General features: G+C 46.7%; 1 protein-coding gene across 5 annotated transcripts in view; it reads left to right on the top strand.

The window, feature by feature from the left end:
• The window catches only part of ITGB4 (integrin subunit beta 4), a 436088-nt gene that overhangs the window by 281751 nt on the left and 134643 nt on the right, over positions 1-19694 (top strand). For all 5 annotated transcript variants that reach the window (XM_069654756.1, XM_069654757.1, XM_069654755.1 and 2 more), the window contains exons 14-18: positions 1420-1523; positions 3788-3886; positions 4416-4545; positions 16959-17081; positions 19270-19376. In XM_069654756.1, coding sequence (XP_069510857.1) covers positions 1420-1523; positions 3788-3886; positions 4416-4545; positions 16959-17081; positions 19270-19376 — 563 coding nt within the window. The remainder of the gene's footprint in view (positions 1-1419; positions 1524-3787; positions 3887-4415; positions 4546-16958; positions 17082-19269; positions 19377-19694) is intronic.

Below are 19694 nucleotides of genomic sequence, written 5' to 3'. Positions count from 1 at the left end.
TGACACTGGAGCATGTGTTAAACATAAAACAAAAAGTGTCTAAACTTAAAGACACTCCCGTCCCCTGCACACCTTACAAGCTGAAATAAATCAGTCAAATTTCATAACATTTGCACTTTTATATATAGAAAGAATTGTCAATTTAGAACATAGGGAACAAAATATCTTCATAAAAGTACAGAAAAAAGGTATGAACTGACTTCCAATATGGCCAGCATGAAAAACAAATCAAACCAGACAAAAAAATAAGCTCCCAATTTTGAACTGCAGCTTCAAGCTCTACGCGTTTCGGGGACTATCCCCTTCTTCAGGAGCAAAAATATCTCACAGTGGGAATGTTGTCAAAGAAAATAGAGTCGCTGTCTGTGCATCTGTCTGTGCATGACGTACACAGAACCAGGATCCCTGCGAATACTCCTGCCGTCCTCAACAAGTGAAATGTGATTGCCGAACTTTCCAGAAGCGCACCTCTTCACCTCAGATTCAACGGCTCCTCTCCAATTCACACGTAAGATATTTTTGCTCCTGAAGAAGGGGATAGTCCCCGAAACGCGTAGAGCTTGAAGCTGCAGTTCAAAATTGGGAGCTTATTTTTTGTCTGGTTTGATTTGTTTTTCATGCTGGCCATATTGGAAGTCAGTTCATACCTTTTTTCTGTACTTTTATGAAGATATTTTGTTACCTATGTTCTAAATTGACAATTCTTTCTATATATAAAAGTGCAAATGTTATGAAATTTGACTGATGTATTTCAGCTTGTAAGGTGTGCAGGGGACGGGAGTGTCTTTAAGTTTAGACACTTTTTGTTTTATGTCGGCAGATTATGGACCAGTGGCTAAGAGGACACTGAACTTAGTGTGGTGGCCAGGCATGCTATCTCGGGTGGACGGCCACCAGACAGCATCACCCGGAACATCCCAGCGGTCAGAAAAGGCAATCAGGGAATTACTTTGCTCTAGAGGGCATAGTGTTGAGGATCATGTGTGGTGGTAATGATGGTGTCAGCCACAGTAATCATGGTCTTTGCTGACCAGAAGGCTATGGCACTGGTGGTTTTGGGGCTAAGGAGTGCCATCACAGACTCTTCTGGTGTCCTGCTGACAAGTGGGCAACAGGTACAGTGATACAGAATCCAGGGGCGGTGTTAGGCACTCTTTACCCGGCCCTGCTGAATGCTGAGCAGCAGTTGTCGCACAAGAGGCTACAAATGATAGGAAAGCCTCTACTGGGGCCATACTGACCAGGTAGTGACAGGGGTAGAGAGGGCGGTCGGAACTTCTATGCAATAGGGCTGCTGACCAGAAGGTAGCAGTGATGGCTGCTGGCAGCAGAACAGTCAGTCAGAGTCTGTGACAGGGGCTGCTGATGGCAAAGCCTTCCCTCCATCTTTACTCTAACATGCTGTGCTTTCCCCCACAGCAAGAGGTCGCTGCTTCCTTGGACAGTGTGCCTGTGAGCCGGAATGGGAGGGCCCCGGCTGCGAGTGCCCGAAGAGTAACGATACCTGCCTGGACAGGAATGGGGTAAGTTCCGTGGCTGCTGGCAGCAGCCATAGCTAAGATCCCAGGAGCTAAAGGGTATCAAACTGCATTTATCTTATGAAGTCTGAACATACACCCACTGGGATAAAAAGAGATGCCCCGCTCCCAAAATCTGTCAAAGACACAAAACTGTGGTGATTACAGAGTTAGCTTATTCTCATACTGTTGATAAAAAAGAACCCATTAATGACAATAAGGGAGGTACCTTCACTTCTATGGAGCTGGGATTATGAAATGAACCCATCAGAATAACAGGGGTACAGTCCTTTCCTTGAATATATCTCCCCGCCGGTGTAGAGGCCAAAAGACGCTAAGAGTAGAGGAGCCCCATCAGGACTAGGTGTGCTTGGAAAGCACTGCACCCTCACAGAAAAGGGTCCCTGGGGCAGGCCAGGGTCCAGTCCCATCCTTGGAAGCTGTAGCTGCTACCTGGCCTCTTAGGAGGGAGAGGGGCAGTTTCACAAAAATGGCACACTCAAGAGGGGCCCCGAGGGAACTGAGCTAGCCAGCCCTCCATAAGCGCCACCATGACGGTGTGGATCTCTCACACTCGAAAGATTTTGAACCATGAAAACAGAATCAACCTTTTCGTTTTATTTGGAAATTGTGATTGAAAAGATATTTCTTATCAACAAAGAAATTTGGACAACAACTGTCCATTTCAAAGCTAGGAATACTGTTAACACCAGGAGTGGACATTGAGATCATAGAGACAATGCTGTCCTTAATGACTGCAAAAGAGACTGACACTTTTGCCCTCATTAAAAATATAGGTGGATTAATTGCAAATTATTGCATGTGGTAATTACCGTTATTATATGCGGTCATTTTTCAAATTTGCTTCATCAAAAAAATATGCTGGTTTGATGGTAATAGTTGTGGGTTTCCATACATACTGCATGCAGTATTTATAGACATCTAATTTTCCTTCATCCATCTCCCCCCTCACTGTGAGGCTGAAAATGCAGTGCATGAAGTAGCGGTTTGTAGCGCAACTGTATACGTTTGTTTAAATGTAAAAAAAGGGTCCATTCTGCGGTAAAGGAAAGGTGATGATAAGGTGGGGATGATGACCTTTTCACCCCTTTTATTGTGCAAATCAGAAGGTTTTTGGTGAATCCTTAAACTTCCCTTCAGTGCATGAAAAATGTTTAAAAACCTCATAGAACTTTAAAAAAATGTTTTCACCACAACTTGGTTGGAGGTGAAAATTGGAGTTAAAAAATAAGGCCTTTGACCTCATAATTAATCATGCATTATTCCCAGAAAACTCTTTATGCAGTATTTCCTCTAGGCCAATATTCAAGCAGGAGGTAAAGACAGGTGGTATTTCCAAATAGCGCCTGGATTTTCACTTTTGCCAATATACTCGTAATAGGGGCGTAGGTATTAGCAATGGTCTTAAAAATAAATCATATGTAGTTTTAAAATTGCATAAAAAATTATGCATTGCATATTTTCCAAGAAATAATGCTTACAGTAAATTGACCAGAGGACGAAAGGTTATTAAATTCTTACATGTTAATAAGAAATCTCTCTATATATAAAACAGAAAATCTGTTAGTTCGTTCCTTATACAATTCCACACCATTCCACCAATCTGCACCAAATATTGTATGTTAGGACATGACATTTGCACACCTTTCTCCGTATTTCAGCCCCTTCACACATGAGACAGTTGCCTGAAATCAGCGAAACATCTATGTGGTCGTAGAAGGACCAGACAAATGTCATTTTAAGCATCTCGATACGAGGACCAAAACTGAAAGGTCCCTATGAGACCTCAGAAACCATGTTTCAAGGCCCTAGAATGCACCATTTCTGAGATACTTGCAACGCACTGCACTGGACCATGGTGAGGCGATAGGTGGGGAGAGCACACCGAAGGTCCCTGCATGCTGCAGCATGCCAACACTCGCCTCCCCTCCACGTCTGCTCCGGGGTATGTCACCCAGCCACACACGCCCGTTCTCAGTGCAGTTTACTTCAGAGTGCAAAGTACAACAAGCAATAAGCGGCTCAGTACAGCGGCCTACAGGATCACTGATTTTCAACAACTGATGAGATTGTTATCATGTCTGTCTAGAGAATGTGTGCGGAGTACAGGCACCTTTTGCTAGTTTACCATAAAACCCTTTGCCTACAAGGGCAGGAACAATATGATTTAGGGCAAGGATGAATTGCGATGGAAATGATTTCCTCGTTGAATGATGATGATTTTGAATACGATTGTGTTCTTTTTGTAGGGTCTCTGCAATGGGCGTGGTCAATGCATCTGTGGGAGGTGCCAGTGCGACAAAGACTTCCTCTCGACTGATGCCATCTGTGAAATCAGCAACTCATTAGTAAGTGCTGGCCTGCATTTCATCCCCCTTGTTGTATGGTCGGTCAGCTACCCTGTGCTTTGTCTTTCTGGAGTTTTCAGACGGAACACTACTAAAATACATTGCATTGAGGCCTATGGGTCCTCTAGCGAGAGCAGGTTCTGTCAGATATTCCCTTGCGGACCAGAGGGTCTGTGATAACTCTCGCCACTGCCTCACTGTATCCAGTAATATCATTTCTCTTCCTCTCCCCCACTGCCAACAGCCGCCCGCCTCACAACCTCCACTTTCAACAGCAGCCTCCTCATCGCCCCCCACCACCACTATGCCAGCTACCTCCTCAACATGCCACCAATGCCGCCAGGCCACTCATCACTACATGACTTATGTCACCACCCGCCACTGCCAGCCCCATCGATTCACTGTAACACAATATCCACCAGCCACTGCCTCGCTTCACCGTCAGCCCTCGTCTTCCCGCGGTTGCAAGTCATCCTCGACTCCTCATCCTGTTAACCAATCCTTCACCAGTTCCCCTGCCTCCTTGTAGAGCTTGCTGGGTATCTGTGAGGACATCCGCACCTGCGTGCAGTGCCAGTCATGGAGCACCGGGGAGAAGAAAGGCAAGAAGTGCGAAGAATGTGGCATCAAGATCGAAATGGTGGACAAACTCAAGAAAGGTACTGAGGCGGAGAGGGTTTAAAAGAATGGGAGAGTGGAAGGGGGTTCCTGCTGCATTCCACCCACCCATATGAGTGTGCTTTGTTCTTCCCTATTTTGCACAGGTGCTGAGAATAGAGCTTCCTCTCCCAATGCCATATGGATGGGTCAGTGGTATTAAGTAAGGCATATGTAAAGAGTAGCCCTATTCAGTGAGTCACCCCTAGGGGCTGTGCCTTGTCCCAGAGGGTACTCACTCAGCCTGGTATGCTGCAGGTGCATAGGCATCACCCCTTTATATATCCTTTATGTACCCTTATCTGTGACTCCTCCTCAGTGAGCTGTACTGTCTCTCTCAAGGTCCCTTTAGTTTAGCGCTGTACAGTGTCATACCCTGCAGTGGAGTGCTGTACTGCCCCATTAAGATGGCTGCAGCGATATGTCAATTCTGCATTATTCTTAAGAAGGGATATCCTGCCCCATTTAGAGGTCCCCACAGAGGGCCGAGGGATCCTGCACGCTTTTGGAGATCACTGCCCTTGTCCATTTATATGTCCATTCATAGTAGGTGAATTCCTGTGGTGCTGTGGAGAGCCCTGCATTTTGAGGAGGGATATACCTCCGCATGCACAGGTCTTTGAAGGGTGGGCAGGACTGCTGGAGGGATACTGCAGAGCACTGACCCTCACTTTTTCCATGTCCATGCAGAGGAGGGTATGTTCCTGTAGGGCTCTGGGAAGCAATGCATCTTGAGAAGGGATATCCCTCATTTATTTAGTCTTATTTATTTATTTTGCTTTGGTTTATTCAACATTTCATAAATAAAACCATGGTAATGCAAAAGGGCTCCTGGCTAGGCCATGATTTACCCAGGTGGGTATATACTTATAGAATCTCACAATAATCAGGGTGAGAGATTACACACACTTTAATAACTAAATACCTACACAACGAAAGAAACCTCTACTTTTTAGTTTTTTCTGAGGGTCAAAAAGGTTTTTGCCCCCAAGATATTTAATGCACATTCGTTTGTCATAGTAAAAACAATCAGAGACACTTGTTAATTTACAATTTTGTACACAATACACATGGGTATATTCCAGTCAAATTGACTGGATTTGTTGAACATTGAACATGTTTTTTCCTTTTCGTATAACGACGGAACTCAATTTACAAATAACACGTGGGCACAATACATGATTACAGTGAACAAATGTCATTGTTAGTAATGGACACTGAAATGATGGAAGGGTCGTTGACACCATAGTGTTTCAGCCAAAACGGTAAAGCTGATTACTGAAGCTTGCAACGTGGTGGCCTTCATCAGGACCGTGGGACTAGTAGTGGAGACGAGTGTCCTGTTGGTCTCATGTGAAAAGCTTTGCTACAGTGAAGGGCTCATGAGCGGTCCCCCTGTTTCAATTGTAGTCGAAATTAGAACACCAGTTTCTTGGTGGATGTGGGCATATCCAACTACCTCTTGGTTCCCCTGTTTCAATTGTAGCAGAAATTAGAAACACCTGTTTCTTGATGAATGTGAGCATATCCAACTGCCTCTAAGTTGAAATAATGATGGATCAGAGCACTCTTGTTCATAGTGCATACTAAATAGTTGGGCGCTGGAGGGTCCAATGGCGTAATGAGGCTTGCTCCCAGTAGCGTTTGGAGTCCTGTGTCCGTGCGTTAATGCGAGACACTGTTGCTGAGTCATGCATGCGGCAGAGAAAGCCGGACAAAACAATGGAGCATTTGTTTCGTACAGGCTTTTGACCAAATCTACTATTCTATAAATAGATTCTATAAATAAATGAAACCATGTACATACATATAACATTCAATGATTGAAAAAAATCATGTTAAAAGACAATAACATAAAGGAATCAAAACATATAATTATCATTAATGCTAAAATGTACTTAATAAATCTTACCCCTGCGCTGGTCAGTGCTAACAGATTTCCCGCCCACAGGGACTCGAAGTTGTAGGAACCAACATTATGTAAGAAGGTTCTAAAGCGCTTACAATGTCAATCAAAAATACCTGTGAAAACCTGCAATATATGCTTCATGGTCTTTTGGTCCTTGACTTGCAATGGCTAGAAATGGACTCATTGGTGTTTTCCACTTTCCAAATACCAATAATGTTCTCCTACTGGCAAAATGTTTTTTTAAACATTTATTTTCAGTTTTCTTAAAGTTTGTTTCCATCGCAAAAAACAGTTACGAATTTCGCTATTACAGTCCGCCTCAGTAAACGTTTCAAACAATAACAGGGCCCATTTAGATTAAACATTTCTCAAGCAGAGTACCCGCTGCTCAGCCTCCCCATACACCCCCCCCCCACCTCCTTCTTGGCAAACCCCCTAGTCTCTCATTTCACTGAACAGCCCTCCCTCGGGGTCATCGCAAGTCCGGTCTAGTCATCAGTTCGTTATGCATTTGCCCCCTATCTAATCCACCCCCTCTCCCTCCACTGATTCATCCCTCTCCCTAAAAAGGTCTCCTTCAGCCATCCCCCAACGTTGTGCATCTCCTGCCCAGTATTGCACTATGGGGCCCCTGGGATGTTTTCAAGATATCGCTATCCTACGTTTGGCCAGTATTAGTAGGAATGTCACCATTGTCTTTCTCATTCTGACCCGTTTCCCTCCAGGTATCAATCCCAACAAACATATCTCCGAGGTACATTCATATGTACTATGTGTCCAGGATTTCGACTTTGCCACTACCTCTTCCCAGTATGTTTTAATAACTGGTCAATCCCAGGTGATATACCAGAATCCTGCCGATGCTTGCCCACATCGAGGACAACCGTGTGGATGTTGCAGGTCAATTGCATGGAGCCTGGACGGAGTCATGTATACTCTATGCAAACAATTATACTGGATTAAATGAAACCATGTGTTTCTGGATACCTTCTTGACCTGTTCCCAGACACGAGTCCATTGAACGAGTCCATTGTTCCCCTGAAATCTCATAACCCATGTCCCTCTCCCACTTTTCTTTGATCCCCAACTGTGGTCTTTGTTTCTTTTCCCCTATCCCCCTATACAATGCAGAGATAGCTTCTCTGCTCCCGCCCACCTCCAGCACCTGCTGTAACAAGGGATTCATCTCTGGCTCTTCAGGAGTCTCATTCCATAAATCTGGCAGCCGATTCACCAGCCAAGCAAATCCCAAGAAGGCTCTCCTGGAAATATCATACTCCTGTCTCCACTGTTCAAACGTTAATAGCTTCCCCTCCGTATAGAGATCCCCTACCCTTTCCTGTGCAATTTGCCAGCATCCAAGCTTGTCAGTATCTCCCGTATGATTGTGTCAAACCGCAACGGCAAGTTCGGCCTGTAAATCCGTGATCGATTAAATTTCCCTGGAAGGTTTCTCCAGATCTGTCTCGGGACTGCTTATATTCTGCCCGTTCCCACCATGCCCATTGGATCCTCCAGTAGCTCAATCCCTTCCCTATTCCTTGGGAATCCCTGTAGGAGCCTTCTCAAACCCCCTTCCAGCGAGCCATCCCATTGGTTATCTGTCTGCAGTTGAGCTGCCAAGAAGTAAGCCTCAAAGATCGGCACTGTGAGCCCAACAACTGCAAGTCGCTCCTAGAAACACTTGTGTACAGGCGTGTTATGAATGCCACATCATATCATATCATGTGACCTACGTAATGTATCTAACACCACCTGTCTGTGACCCGTACCCCACAGTAATTCCTCAATGTTCACGTCCAACATTTAATGAAAGATTTGCTTCATCTTGTAGGGTATATTCGTGAAATAATAAAGTAAGCTAGGCAACACCACCATCTTATGCAAAGCGATTTTCCCCATCAAATATAGCGGTAAGGTCTTCCAAAACTCCACCGAGTCACCTATACTAGATATTGCCCTTCCCGTGTTATATGCAAATGTCTCCTCCATCTCAAGAAAGATGGTGATACCCAGGTAGTGGAAGGATTCTAATTCCCATCGCACCTCCAACTGAGGGAGCAACTCCATCGGACGTTTGCGCAGTGCTGCAAGCAGGAATAACTGAGACTTCTCCCTGTTCACCAGTAAACCCGAAAAGTTGCTCAGTACCTCTGTATTACCGCAATGTTCTCCTTGGGGTTACTGACGTATAACAATACATCATCTGCATAAAGCGATATGTTATGATTAATGCCTCAGACTCTGATCCCAGTCTCTGACATGGACTGCAAAAACCCTGCAAAAGGTTCCAGAGCCATGGCGAACAACAGTGGTTGAAACCGGTCAGCCCTGTCTAGTTCCCCTTTCCAATGTCCATTGCGCGGAAATCCAACCCCCTGTTTTGACTCTCCCCTTTGGGTTATTATACAAATGGTAGATCCACTTCGGTATACCGGACCCTAACCAATGCTTGTAACACCTGAAAAGGCCAAGGCCATTCCACAGAATCAAAATCCTTAGTTGTGTCCAAGGCCATTATAGCCAGTTCTTCCCTTGAGCCCTGTACCTGTTCCAGTATATAGTGTAACCTCCTAATATTTATGGATGTGTTTCTCCCTCCCACAAAACCACATTGATCCGAGTGTATGAGTATCGGGACCACATCCATTAATATGGATGCTAGTGCTTTCCCCAAAATGTTGGCATATACATTTCTTAGGGAGATGGGTCTATAGGAGTCACAGTAATTCAGATCTTCCCGGGGTTTCAACAATACCAAAATGAACGCCTCCCTCATTGTCCCAGGTAGAGTTTCCTTGGCATAGGCTGTCCCATACACCCATTTCAATAGGGGAATCAATATATCTGCATACATGAGGTAGAATTCCACCGGTAACCAGTCTGTGCCCAGGAATTTACCCCTTTGCATTGAACGCCTTCCCAATCTTCTCCTCCTCCATGGGTGTGCCCAGGTTCCCCCTCTGGCATTGTGACAACCAGGGTACCTGCGCGATATCCAACAGATCTGCTGCCTCCTCCTCTCTATATGTGCCTTTGCTGGTGTATAGTTTCTTAAGATAAGCTTGCAATATCTCATTAATATGTTACTGCGTGACTGCCTGTGACCCTGTTGCATCATAGATCTGTGTGAGAACCCCCCTCAGATATTCTTTCTGTATCAGCCTGTCTAGTAGTCCACCTGCTTTGTCCTCTTCTCCATGTATTTTCCTCGTGTACTATTTCCTGTCAAACCTGGACAGTGTCTCTGGACGCTCTTGCTGGGTGGGAAGCGCCGCAGCTAGCTCTGTCCCTACCTTGTGGTCTTCGCCCATGTCATTCTCCAGACGCCTGATCTGTTGTTCTGATTCCCTCAAGGATTCTGACATCATTCTCTGCACCCCCACTGCCTTGGAAATGCAGGCCCGTCTGACCCTCACCTTTAGGGCTTCCCACATGGTTCCCACCTCCTCTACCGGCCCTTCATTATGCTCCAGAAAAGCGTTTTATTATCCTCCCGTTTCATGCTTCTGAATGCCACATCCTCCAGCGAATCCACCCTCAATCTCCATGTCGGTATAGCTGTCCGATTAGAAACCCCCACTGAATATAGTCACTATCTGACAAGATCTTCCCTAAATATTCAGTGTGTTGAAACCTGTGTCTATGTTCCTTGCCTACAAATAGATAATCCAAACGGGAGTATGTGCGGTGTACTGGTGAGTAAAAGGAGAATTCTCTATCATCCCCATGTGTCCCTTTCCACAATTCCACCAAGTCCAACCTGGACACCACTTTATTTAATGACCGTATAGATTTTAGCCGATGTATGATATCTACACCCAACCGGCCTTTGGTCGGGTCCAGATAACAATTAAAATTCCTGCCCCAAATGAAAATATCTGCTCTGTCCCTCCACCCCGATAATGCCACTACCGGTGGAAAGTATTCTTCATTGTCTGTGCTAAGCGCTTAGGAATTTACTATGAAGATGCTCTATGCCTCCAATCTCCCTCTCACCATAAAAGTCTGCTCCTCTGAGTCCCCCTTGGTCGTTTTGATCTGTATCAGGAACCTGCCCTCTATCCAAATCAGCACCCCCCTTGAGTAGGACGAGTATGTGGATCCCACCACCGTGCCCTCCCACCTTCTACAGACATCTGCCAGGTCTGGTCCTGTCAAGTGCATTTCTTGCCACAGTGCCACCTGGACACCATGGCGTTGCAGGAACCTGAGTACCTTTAATCATTTTGGACCTATTGCCCAGGTTCCAGACATTCCACGTCTCTATCTTAATCGGAATCAGACCCCTCTAAAACATCTGCCTGTCTCCAGGCCTGGTTCGATTCCACGGGATGTAGTAGCCCATCCTGGCCAACCTGCATGACCCTGTCCTTATATGAGGAGCTCTGACCCCCCTTTTGACCAGACTGCTGTTCCAACCGTAACCATAACTGCACCCTCCCCTCCACAGTTCTCCACCCCAGCCGCCCTGACCCTTTTCCCCCAACCCCTACACCCTACAACTCACTAACATACCCCAACTTCTGCCCCCATCACTTCCCACTGTCCATCCTCCCCAACTTTCTACTTCCCCAAATTACAGCTGTAGCATAAACCTTTCACTCTCAATTGCAGCCTGCTCATGCTGCTGCCATCCGAAAGGTTTGTAGTGTAACCATCCAGTCTATCTGCCCCATCAGCGACAGCCCGCTAGGGTCGATGGAGCTGTGGTCCAGCTTGTGGCCGTACTATCGGCTCGCCCATCAATGTTCTTGCACTCCTGCGTCCCATCCATCGGTCCAGGCAGTCCTAACCCCTTGGCCTTCAACTCTGTGTTGGCTGTCCGTATAACTGTTCCTGCCGCTCCAGCTCCGGTGAGATTTTCCCATTTTGCCGGTCTTGCTGGTCTTCTGAGCTTCCATCTGCTCCATGTCTAGATTCCGACCAGGACCAGGCTTCCGTCGCTGAAAGAAAGAAGTGTGAGCTCCCATCAGCCAGAACCTTCAACTTCTCCAGGAAGAACATCATGTATTTGAAGTTACTTTCACAAAGCTTCCGTTTCACTGCATCAAAGGATCATCTTTGTTTCTGTGCCCCTGCTGTATGCTTCCGATTTGCCTCTCCTCCGGCAGAATCACATCCTGGTATCTAAAATTAAGTAATGTGGCTACTATCGCCCTGGGGGTTGCACCCGGTGGTGGCGGCCGACCCAGCACTTTGCTCTCTCCACCGTGAACACCTATGGAAGGCCTTGAGCACCAGTTTTTCCACAAACAGTTCTGTGCAATTATTCTCTTCCTGCTCAGGTACCCCTACCAATCGAATATTGCATCTCTGGAAGTGAACCTCTGAGTCCTCTAGTCTGTCCTCGAGGACCCTCATTGCCCTCCCTAGGCCCTTAACCTGATTCCATAGTAATGGCAGTGTGTCCTCCAGATCACTGACTCGTTGTTCCACCTCAGACACTCATTCACCTTCTTCAGATCGGCTTGCACCAGTGAAGCATCCAGCCCACCTCCTGAATTTTGTTCTCCAACGCTTTCCACGAGTCCTGTATTGCAGTCTTAAGACTATCCACGGTGATCCCTCCCCCCTGCTGCTGGTTCTGTGCGTGTGTCATCCTCCTGCTGGTCCAGTACCTGTTTGGGTGTCTTGGATTTGCCCCCACATATGCCTCCATCTTTGGTTGTCTCTTCACCATTGTTCCTCCTCTGAGGGTCAGGGGGGTGGGGGGGTAAGGCCCACTTTTTCTGTAAATGTGTCCTGCCCACAGCACCTATACCTGTTCCTAGATATTCCTCCCTGGGCCTGGTTCTATCTTTGGTACTCCAGTGGCTGCCTACTCCTTCAGGCTAGGATCCTTCCTTTCAAACTCTGTGCCTGTTGCTGTGTTTTTTGCACTGGTCCCTGTGGCGGACCCTCACTCGGCCGCTGTCCTTTTCCGCCATCAGGGGAGATCCGGGGGTGAACGCCCCCCACTGCCCCTAATTCTTGTCCTGCCCCTGCTACTGTGGTCTTGCGTGCTGGCCTTCCCTGTTCCTGCTAATGGATTGTATAAATGTCAATAATGCTATGGAGAAGGCCTCTGAGGCCCCGCCTTTGTCTACTTGCGTGTTGTTTGTTTGTTGAGGCCCCCTTCCTTCTGCTGCCAATGGTGCATGGTAACGTCTAGCTTACGTCCCGGAAAAGGACTCCGCTGTCTATCTCCTATCGCGCCCTCTGTGCTCTCTCGCTTCTGTCCCGGTATCATTAGTGTGTCTCACGCCAGAGGACCTGCCCTCCGTTCCCCATGCGGGTCTCCTAATCACTGCATCCCCAGAGCTGGCATCTGCGATTGATGGCAGCCTCGCTGAACAGCTTCTCATATTGCACTCTGGTTCAGTCGGGAAACCGCCCTCTGTGTCCGTTGCCCCTTTCTTGCGCTGACCTCCCCCTTCATCGCAGCCTGCGCCTCTGGGCACCCCAGGGCTGCCGAGTGCCTCTCTGTATTTCGCTTCAGCTCTGTCTATCGCCGCAGTAGGCCTCCTTTGCAAGATGGCCGTCACTTCCCTGGCAGCCGATCCGCAGCATTTTCATCCCGTTTCGCTCCTCGTTCTTCTGTTGATTACGAGGCAGCGATCCAACTCACCATTGTCTCCGCCCTCCTTATAGCCAGAAAAAAGTGCTGATTACCAGGATATTCCAGGATTTTTACAGGCCGGCCGCAGAGCTCTCCAGGATCACGTCTCCATCGCTCTGCCTCTGGCCACGCCCCCCCTACTGGCAAAATGTTTAGACAGAATCTCAAGAGTGTATTTGTAAACCCAAAACTAAGGGAACTTAATCAAATACGATGGAAGAGCATTAGGCTTTGTCTCGGTAAGTGCCAAATCGGAAAATAACGTATAGTTACCTAACTTGGCCTTGGTGGCCACCTAGTCCAAATCCCACAATCTGTTTTTTGGTTTTAACTGATTGAGGATAAAATCCTCCTTGGTAACAGATAATTCGGTAAGGATACAGCCCCAGTTCTCGACAAGCCAATTTGTGTCCTCATTTATAGCTGTCTGGGTGGTATCCTTCAAATCCTCATACATAGAACTCAAAGGTGGAGCTAATATTTTAGAATATATAAATAATTTGCTATTGAGCACAAGCTTGGAGAGAGATCAAAACCAGTTTTGACCGAATTGCTGAAATGGAGACACAACTTGGCAGACATAACACTTTCCTCCAAAGAATACATTTGAGAAAACGTAATTTGTGCCAGTTGCCCAAGGTCCACATACCCAGGCCATAACACAGGCGGGTACCACTTAGCCGTTATAAAATTTCACAAAAAGATTTAAGGAGAATTTACTGAATTTTACTTTGATGGGTTTCATCTGGGCAGCACATAGAAGCGTAAATGTATAGGTTTGTGTCCTAGTAAAGTGCACTATGAACACTAGGTGTTAGATGTGGTGGAAAGCTGCGTCCCCTCTTCCCCAAGGTCCACCCACAAGGGACTTGATTGAAAAGTAAAGAAATATGGTTGGGATTGGGGTATCCGCGCTCTGCCTCCTGAATTCAGTAAACTAAATGGATTGCATTGAAATCAGTTCAATATGTTCTTAAATGGGTTCTTCCAAATGAAGGTTTATTCTCCAAAAACGTGGTGGTCAGCTGGCACGTGTTTCGACCTTGGTCGACTTCAAGGCCTTTGTTCAAACTATAACAGAATGAGAACCATATCTCGTTCATGTACGCCGTAAATGTCTGATATGTCTCACTACATTCGCGATTGTATTAGATATTGAATAGCAAAACGTTCTGTGATAGCATTAGCACAGTGGCTGTAAATTAGTAAATACGCGTTGGCTGTGAGATAAAGGATGCGCGTGTTCCCCTGGATTATAATACTATCACCCGATTTCTTTATCTCAATAAATGATCCATGAACAATGTCAATGTAAATATCGTAGATTCAAATACCTCTGGCATCGCGCGGCCGCCATGTTTTTTGAGAATAAACCTTAATTTGGAAGAACCCATTTAAGGACATATCGAACTGATTTCAATGTTAACCATTTAGTTTACTGAATTCAGGAGGAAGAGCGCGGATAGCCCAATTCCAACCATTTTTCTTAGCATATAGGAGTGTTTTGGCTTCAATAAAGCATTTAATAAACTTAAATTATTTCTATAAGAGAATTGATAACCCAAATAGGTCATCTGCTGTGTAACTTCGAAATTATGCCCTCTATACTCCAATTAAACCTTGGGGGATACCCATATTTAATTCCAGTTAATTTGCAGCAATAGACCTGGAGAACCCATTTAATAAATGCTGGAGGCAGATGGGTGTTTGGTCAATAAGTATCATGTCATCAGCGCATGCAAGTCACCTTACTTTCATTTTCCAAAGGCTTGGCAGAAAACTGTGGATGCTAATGAGTTTGTGGCGAAGGTCAGAGATATAGAGGTTAAATAGTCTGGGTGCTAACACGCAACCCTGCCTTAAACCTCTATATGTCTCAATGATATTAGACAATGCATCCTGGGCATTTAGCCGCACTCTACTGTAAGTGTCCTTATGCAAGGCAATGAGAATGCCCAATAACCCCGAAGGAAGTGCCTCCTCATTTATTTGTACTTGGAGGCTGATGGGGACTTCCAACGGCTGAGGGGCACTTTTGAAAAGATTCTGCAGAGCACCGACGCTCGAGTTTTTCATGTCCATGCAGGTGAGTGTGAGGTCCTGCTGGGATCTGGGTTGTACTGCATCTTGTGAAGGGACATGCCTCCTCATGTATAGGTCCCAGAATGCAGATGGGGACTTCCAAGGGTGATGGGGATTCTGGAGGGATCCCTAGCCCTCAATTTCTCCATGTCCATTTAGTTGAGGGTGAGTTCATGTGGGCCTCTGAGAAACACTCCATCTTGAGAAGGGATATCCCTCCTCGGTTATAGGTCTTTGAGGGGTTAGGGGGCATTTAAATGGTGAGGGGGATTATGAAGTGATTCTGCAGAGCATTGCTTCTCACCTTTTCCATGTAGATGAGGTTGAATTCCTGCAGGGCTGTGGGAAGCACTGCATCTTGAGAAGGGATATGCCTCCTCATTTAAAGGTCCTTGAAAGCTTTTGGGGACTTCCGAAGTCTAAAGTGCAGGGGGACTTCTGAATGGATTCTGCAGAGCACGGTTACATCCCTTTTTCCATGTCATACAGTGGAGAGTACGTTCCTGCAGGGCTCAGGGAAGCACTGCATCTTGAGAAGGGATATCCCGTATATCCTTATATGTCCTTGAAGGATGAGAGGGACTTCTAAAGGGTAGGGGGACCTCTGGGGTTAGGGGGCGGTGGGGTCTGTAAAGAACTTCTCATCACCCTTTCCATGGCCACTGCATCTCACTTTACAATTCTCTGTAATAGGTATGTTTACCTGTAGTGCTCTTGAAAGAAGTGCAGCTCCTTTTATTTGTCCCCCTAAACCAGTTTAAGTTAAATCTGTAATCTGGTGAGCAATGCATCTCCCCTTTTACAATTCCCTGCACAGGATTGTGTGTTCCTCCATAGCCCCGGGAAATATTAGACCACGTTCAATCACCTAGGACAGAGCAACACAAATCCAATACTTCTCCACATGGCAGGATTCAAGTAGGGTTGGTCTGTGACCAATTTGTTCTGAGGTGCAATGTTGCGCATTCCAGGGGAGGGTAACACTGCTTGCAATCCCTTTGAAAGTCCAGATATACCATCTCCTTGTGCCTGGTAGCCTAATTGCAGGCAGGGCCTGGCTGTTAGGATTGGTGGGGCTGTTCTGAGTTGGCCTAAGACAACTAGTAAGTGAAAAGGATCAGCCCTGTAAACCTAGTGCAAGGATAGGTGTTTCTAGTCATAGAGTCTGTGGGTAATAATTTAAGTAGAGCACAGGCTGGGCAGAGTGACAGGAAAGTTACATAAGCTGCCATGCACAGAAGAGTCAATAGGTGTAGCTCCAAATCTAAATGCAGAAGTCTTTACCAGAAATGTGGCACGTTTAAATGATATTAAAGGAGGGTTAGAATACAGATCATGTGTATATCTGTTTTGTGAGCACTGGTGAAAATAAATGTACCAGTGCTTTTGTCTGAAAGTGTGGGAGGTCAAGTGGTATGGAAGGAATTCGGTTCAAAATGCTTGCAGAGTCAAATTATTAAACACTGTTGTTTATGAGATATAAGTGTGTGCAGTGCCAATAAACTTAAAAGTGTCGACATAGGTTTTGTCCAGGTGAAAATTAATAGTAACTGTTCTTCAGCAGGACAGCACATACTGAGTAGTAGCCAGTGTTCTTAACTTTTTATATGTACTGTATGTTTAGTGTGTGATAACATATAGACCTGCTCATATCTCCTCACAAAATTACGAGGATTCAGTTTCCAACTCATTTCTACTTAAATTATCCCTCAGGAACCTCACTCCGTTACAGGACTAGGACACTTGAGCTGGACAGCAGTCCCCGCAGCGTGCATATTTATGTCAAGCGACCCTCACTCCTCTCTTCTCCCTTGTCTCTCTAGCCGAGCAGGTCAGTGAACTGTGCACCTTCCGGGATGAAGAGGATGACTGTACCTATCATTACACAGTGGAGGGAAACCCTGGCACGCCCGATAATCACACCATCCAGGTGCAGAAGAAGAAAGGTGGGTGCAGAGCCTGGGCCATTGGCAGCAGGAGAGGTGGCCACTCCTCTTCCTTTCTCTCCACTGCAGTGCCTTTCTACCACATAGATGTTTCACACCTTGTAGTTCCTGTTTCTCCTTATCCCCTCAGATGGTTATGCCAGCTCTGTCTCTTATTATCTCTTATGGTCCTCATCACGAGGTCGGCTGTAACCTGCCGGTGCTACGGGTGGGTTGCCACCGAGCTCGTAACACCGTTTCCGCCGCCTGATATCCCGGTGCCACCGGGATATTACAAGTGGCGGACTGGGATGTCAGGCAGTGGAAATTGTCATTTTACTCCATGGGAAGCACCGGCACCGTTGCTAACAGTGCTTCAGTGAAGACAATGCCGGTAGGGGCCTGGATTCCGTGGCTGGTCAGACCTGCCGGGGGATCCGTGGCCCCTACCGGCATTGTCGGAGTATGGTGGTCCAGAAAAGGTGCCGGTATGTTTCTACCAGCACCCTTGTTTCCAGACCGTCATGGTGGTAATGAGGTGCCATGTCTCTTTTCTTTTACTCCCCTAATCACTCAGATGCTCACCCATGCTTGGCCTCAGTTCCTCTCAACTCCTCGTCCTCCATATTAGATGTGCTCGCGCAGATCTGCCCTTTCTCTTCTTCCCATCCCACAGGAGCGCCTCCCAGCTCTGTCACTTCTCTTTTTATCTCCTGATCCCAAGTCATGTCACAGGTCCCTGCTGTTGCATTGACCTCTGCAACACTCAGATGCTTGCCCCCCCATGTCTCTTCCCTTCACCACATTATATAAGATCCTCACTGAGCTCTTTCTTGTCTCTTCTCATTTTACCACACGTTTCTCCACCTCTGCCTATTCTCTCTTCAGATGCTCGCTTTCAGCTCTTTCTCCCATCTCCCTTTACTCGCTGCCATTTCCCTCTGTACCTATGGCCCCCTCTTTCTATTCATGCCCTTCCTCCACCTTCCCTGCATCCTTCCCTCTACCCCTCTAGCCTCCTCCTCCGTATATATCCTCCTTTCTGCTCTCCTTCGCCTTCTACTCGGCCTTCCTTTCTGCCCCTCTGTGCTACACTCCTACCTACTTAGGAAAAGTGCTTCCTGGTCTTCCCCCATTTCCTCTGCTGCGTAGCTCTCGGCCTGTACCTGTTTTCAATTAAAGTTATTTGGACTGGTGAAATACTTGTGTGGGTTACAGGAAACTGTGCTTTGGGTCTGAATATGACACTTAAATGAGGGTTGGGGTCACTTGAGAGATTTGCAACTGCCTTCTCCCTGTTCATCATGCCACATCACTCTTATCGATATCCACACACCCTCTACCGTCCCGCTTCCTTCCAGCTCCTTTCTACGCCAGCCTGCCCCTCCCTCTGCCCCGTGGACTGCCCCGCGTCCACTTCCCTTCGATTTTCCTGTCTGTTTCCCGTGATACCCTTTATTTGCCGTCCTTGCGTCCCCCTTGCCCTCCTGCCCTCCCACCCCCGAGAGACTACAATTTTATAGCACACTATACGGTACGACGTCCTTTCGTCGCGGGATTAACCCTCGCTGGGCTTTTCTCTGCGGAAATTCTATCGAAAAAGAAAACTCATCCAATTTTGGGGGGCTACAAATAAATATATATGGGGTGTGGGTATTCGGGTATATAAAAACATTAAAGGGGATGGGGGTTTGGGGGGGAACCACCCAAATAAAAAAAATAAAAATGCGATGAGTTTTTTCGATGGAATTTCCGCAGAGAAAAACCCAGCGATGGTTATTCCTGCGATGAAATGACATGGAACCCACTATACAACTAGTCTCTATTGTCTGCATATCCAATTTCCTGTTCCTTCCCACAGCCCTTCCTTCACCCTCCTCCTGCATTGCTCGCCCTTATCTCTGGCCTCCCACACCCAGCATTCATCCTGCTGCCTCCTTCCCTCTGGTCCCCTTGCTTCTGAAACGCTGATTCCCTCTGGTCCCCTTGACCCATCCTTCAGCAGAGGAGTAGTCAGGATTGTCTAACAACCGGAAGTTGATGCAGTTGGGCCCACCGCAGTGGCGTTAACATCTGTAAATGCACACACAGCGCTGCATATTTTGGGTGGGCCTTTCCAGCTCAGGCTCTACCCTGTCTATGTCGCTGCGGCCTTCAGCCTGGCCGCCATTGAGGTGTTGAATGACGCGTTGCCTGCTTGCCCCTGCAGAGTGCCCCGGGGGTGCGTTCCTCTGGCTCATCCCACTGCTGATCTTCCTGATGCTGCTGCTGGGGCTGCTGCTGCTCCTGTGTTGGAGGTACTGCGCCTGCTGCAAGGTAAGAGTCATGCATGTGTTCGCAAGAGGAAGAACATGCTTGCAAGCTGTATTACTCTTTCAATAGACAATAGAATCTTTAAAAGGCAAACTTTAAAATAACTTACTATGCTTAATTAATAGGGGCATTAGATATTTAAAAGGGTGTGTATACACTTTAGTGGGGCATAAGTGCTAACATGAGACGAAGCCTGCTAGCCAGTGTACACTCGCGGAATGAAACTATACTATGCAACCCTCATACGTAATGTATGTAAAATGTGCAAGAAACCAATGTAAGCAACCTGCTTGAGGAAAAGCGCCCAGATGCCTCAGGTTA

Source organism: Ambystoma mexicanum, chromosome 3q (assembly GCF_040938575.1).
Source record: "Ambystoma mexicanum isolate Mex_15411 chromosome 3q, UKY_AmexF1_1, whole genome shotgun sequence".
NCBI classification, from domain to species: Eukaryota; Metazoa; Chordata; class Amphibia; order Caudata; family Ambystomatidae; genus Ambystoma; species Ambystoma mexicanum.
Note: the sequence above shows the minus strand (reverse complement) of the source record. Positions and strands in the feature narration are given on the sequence as shown.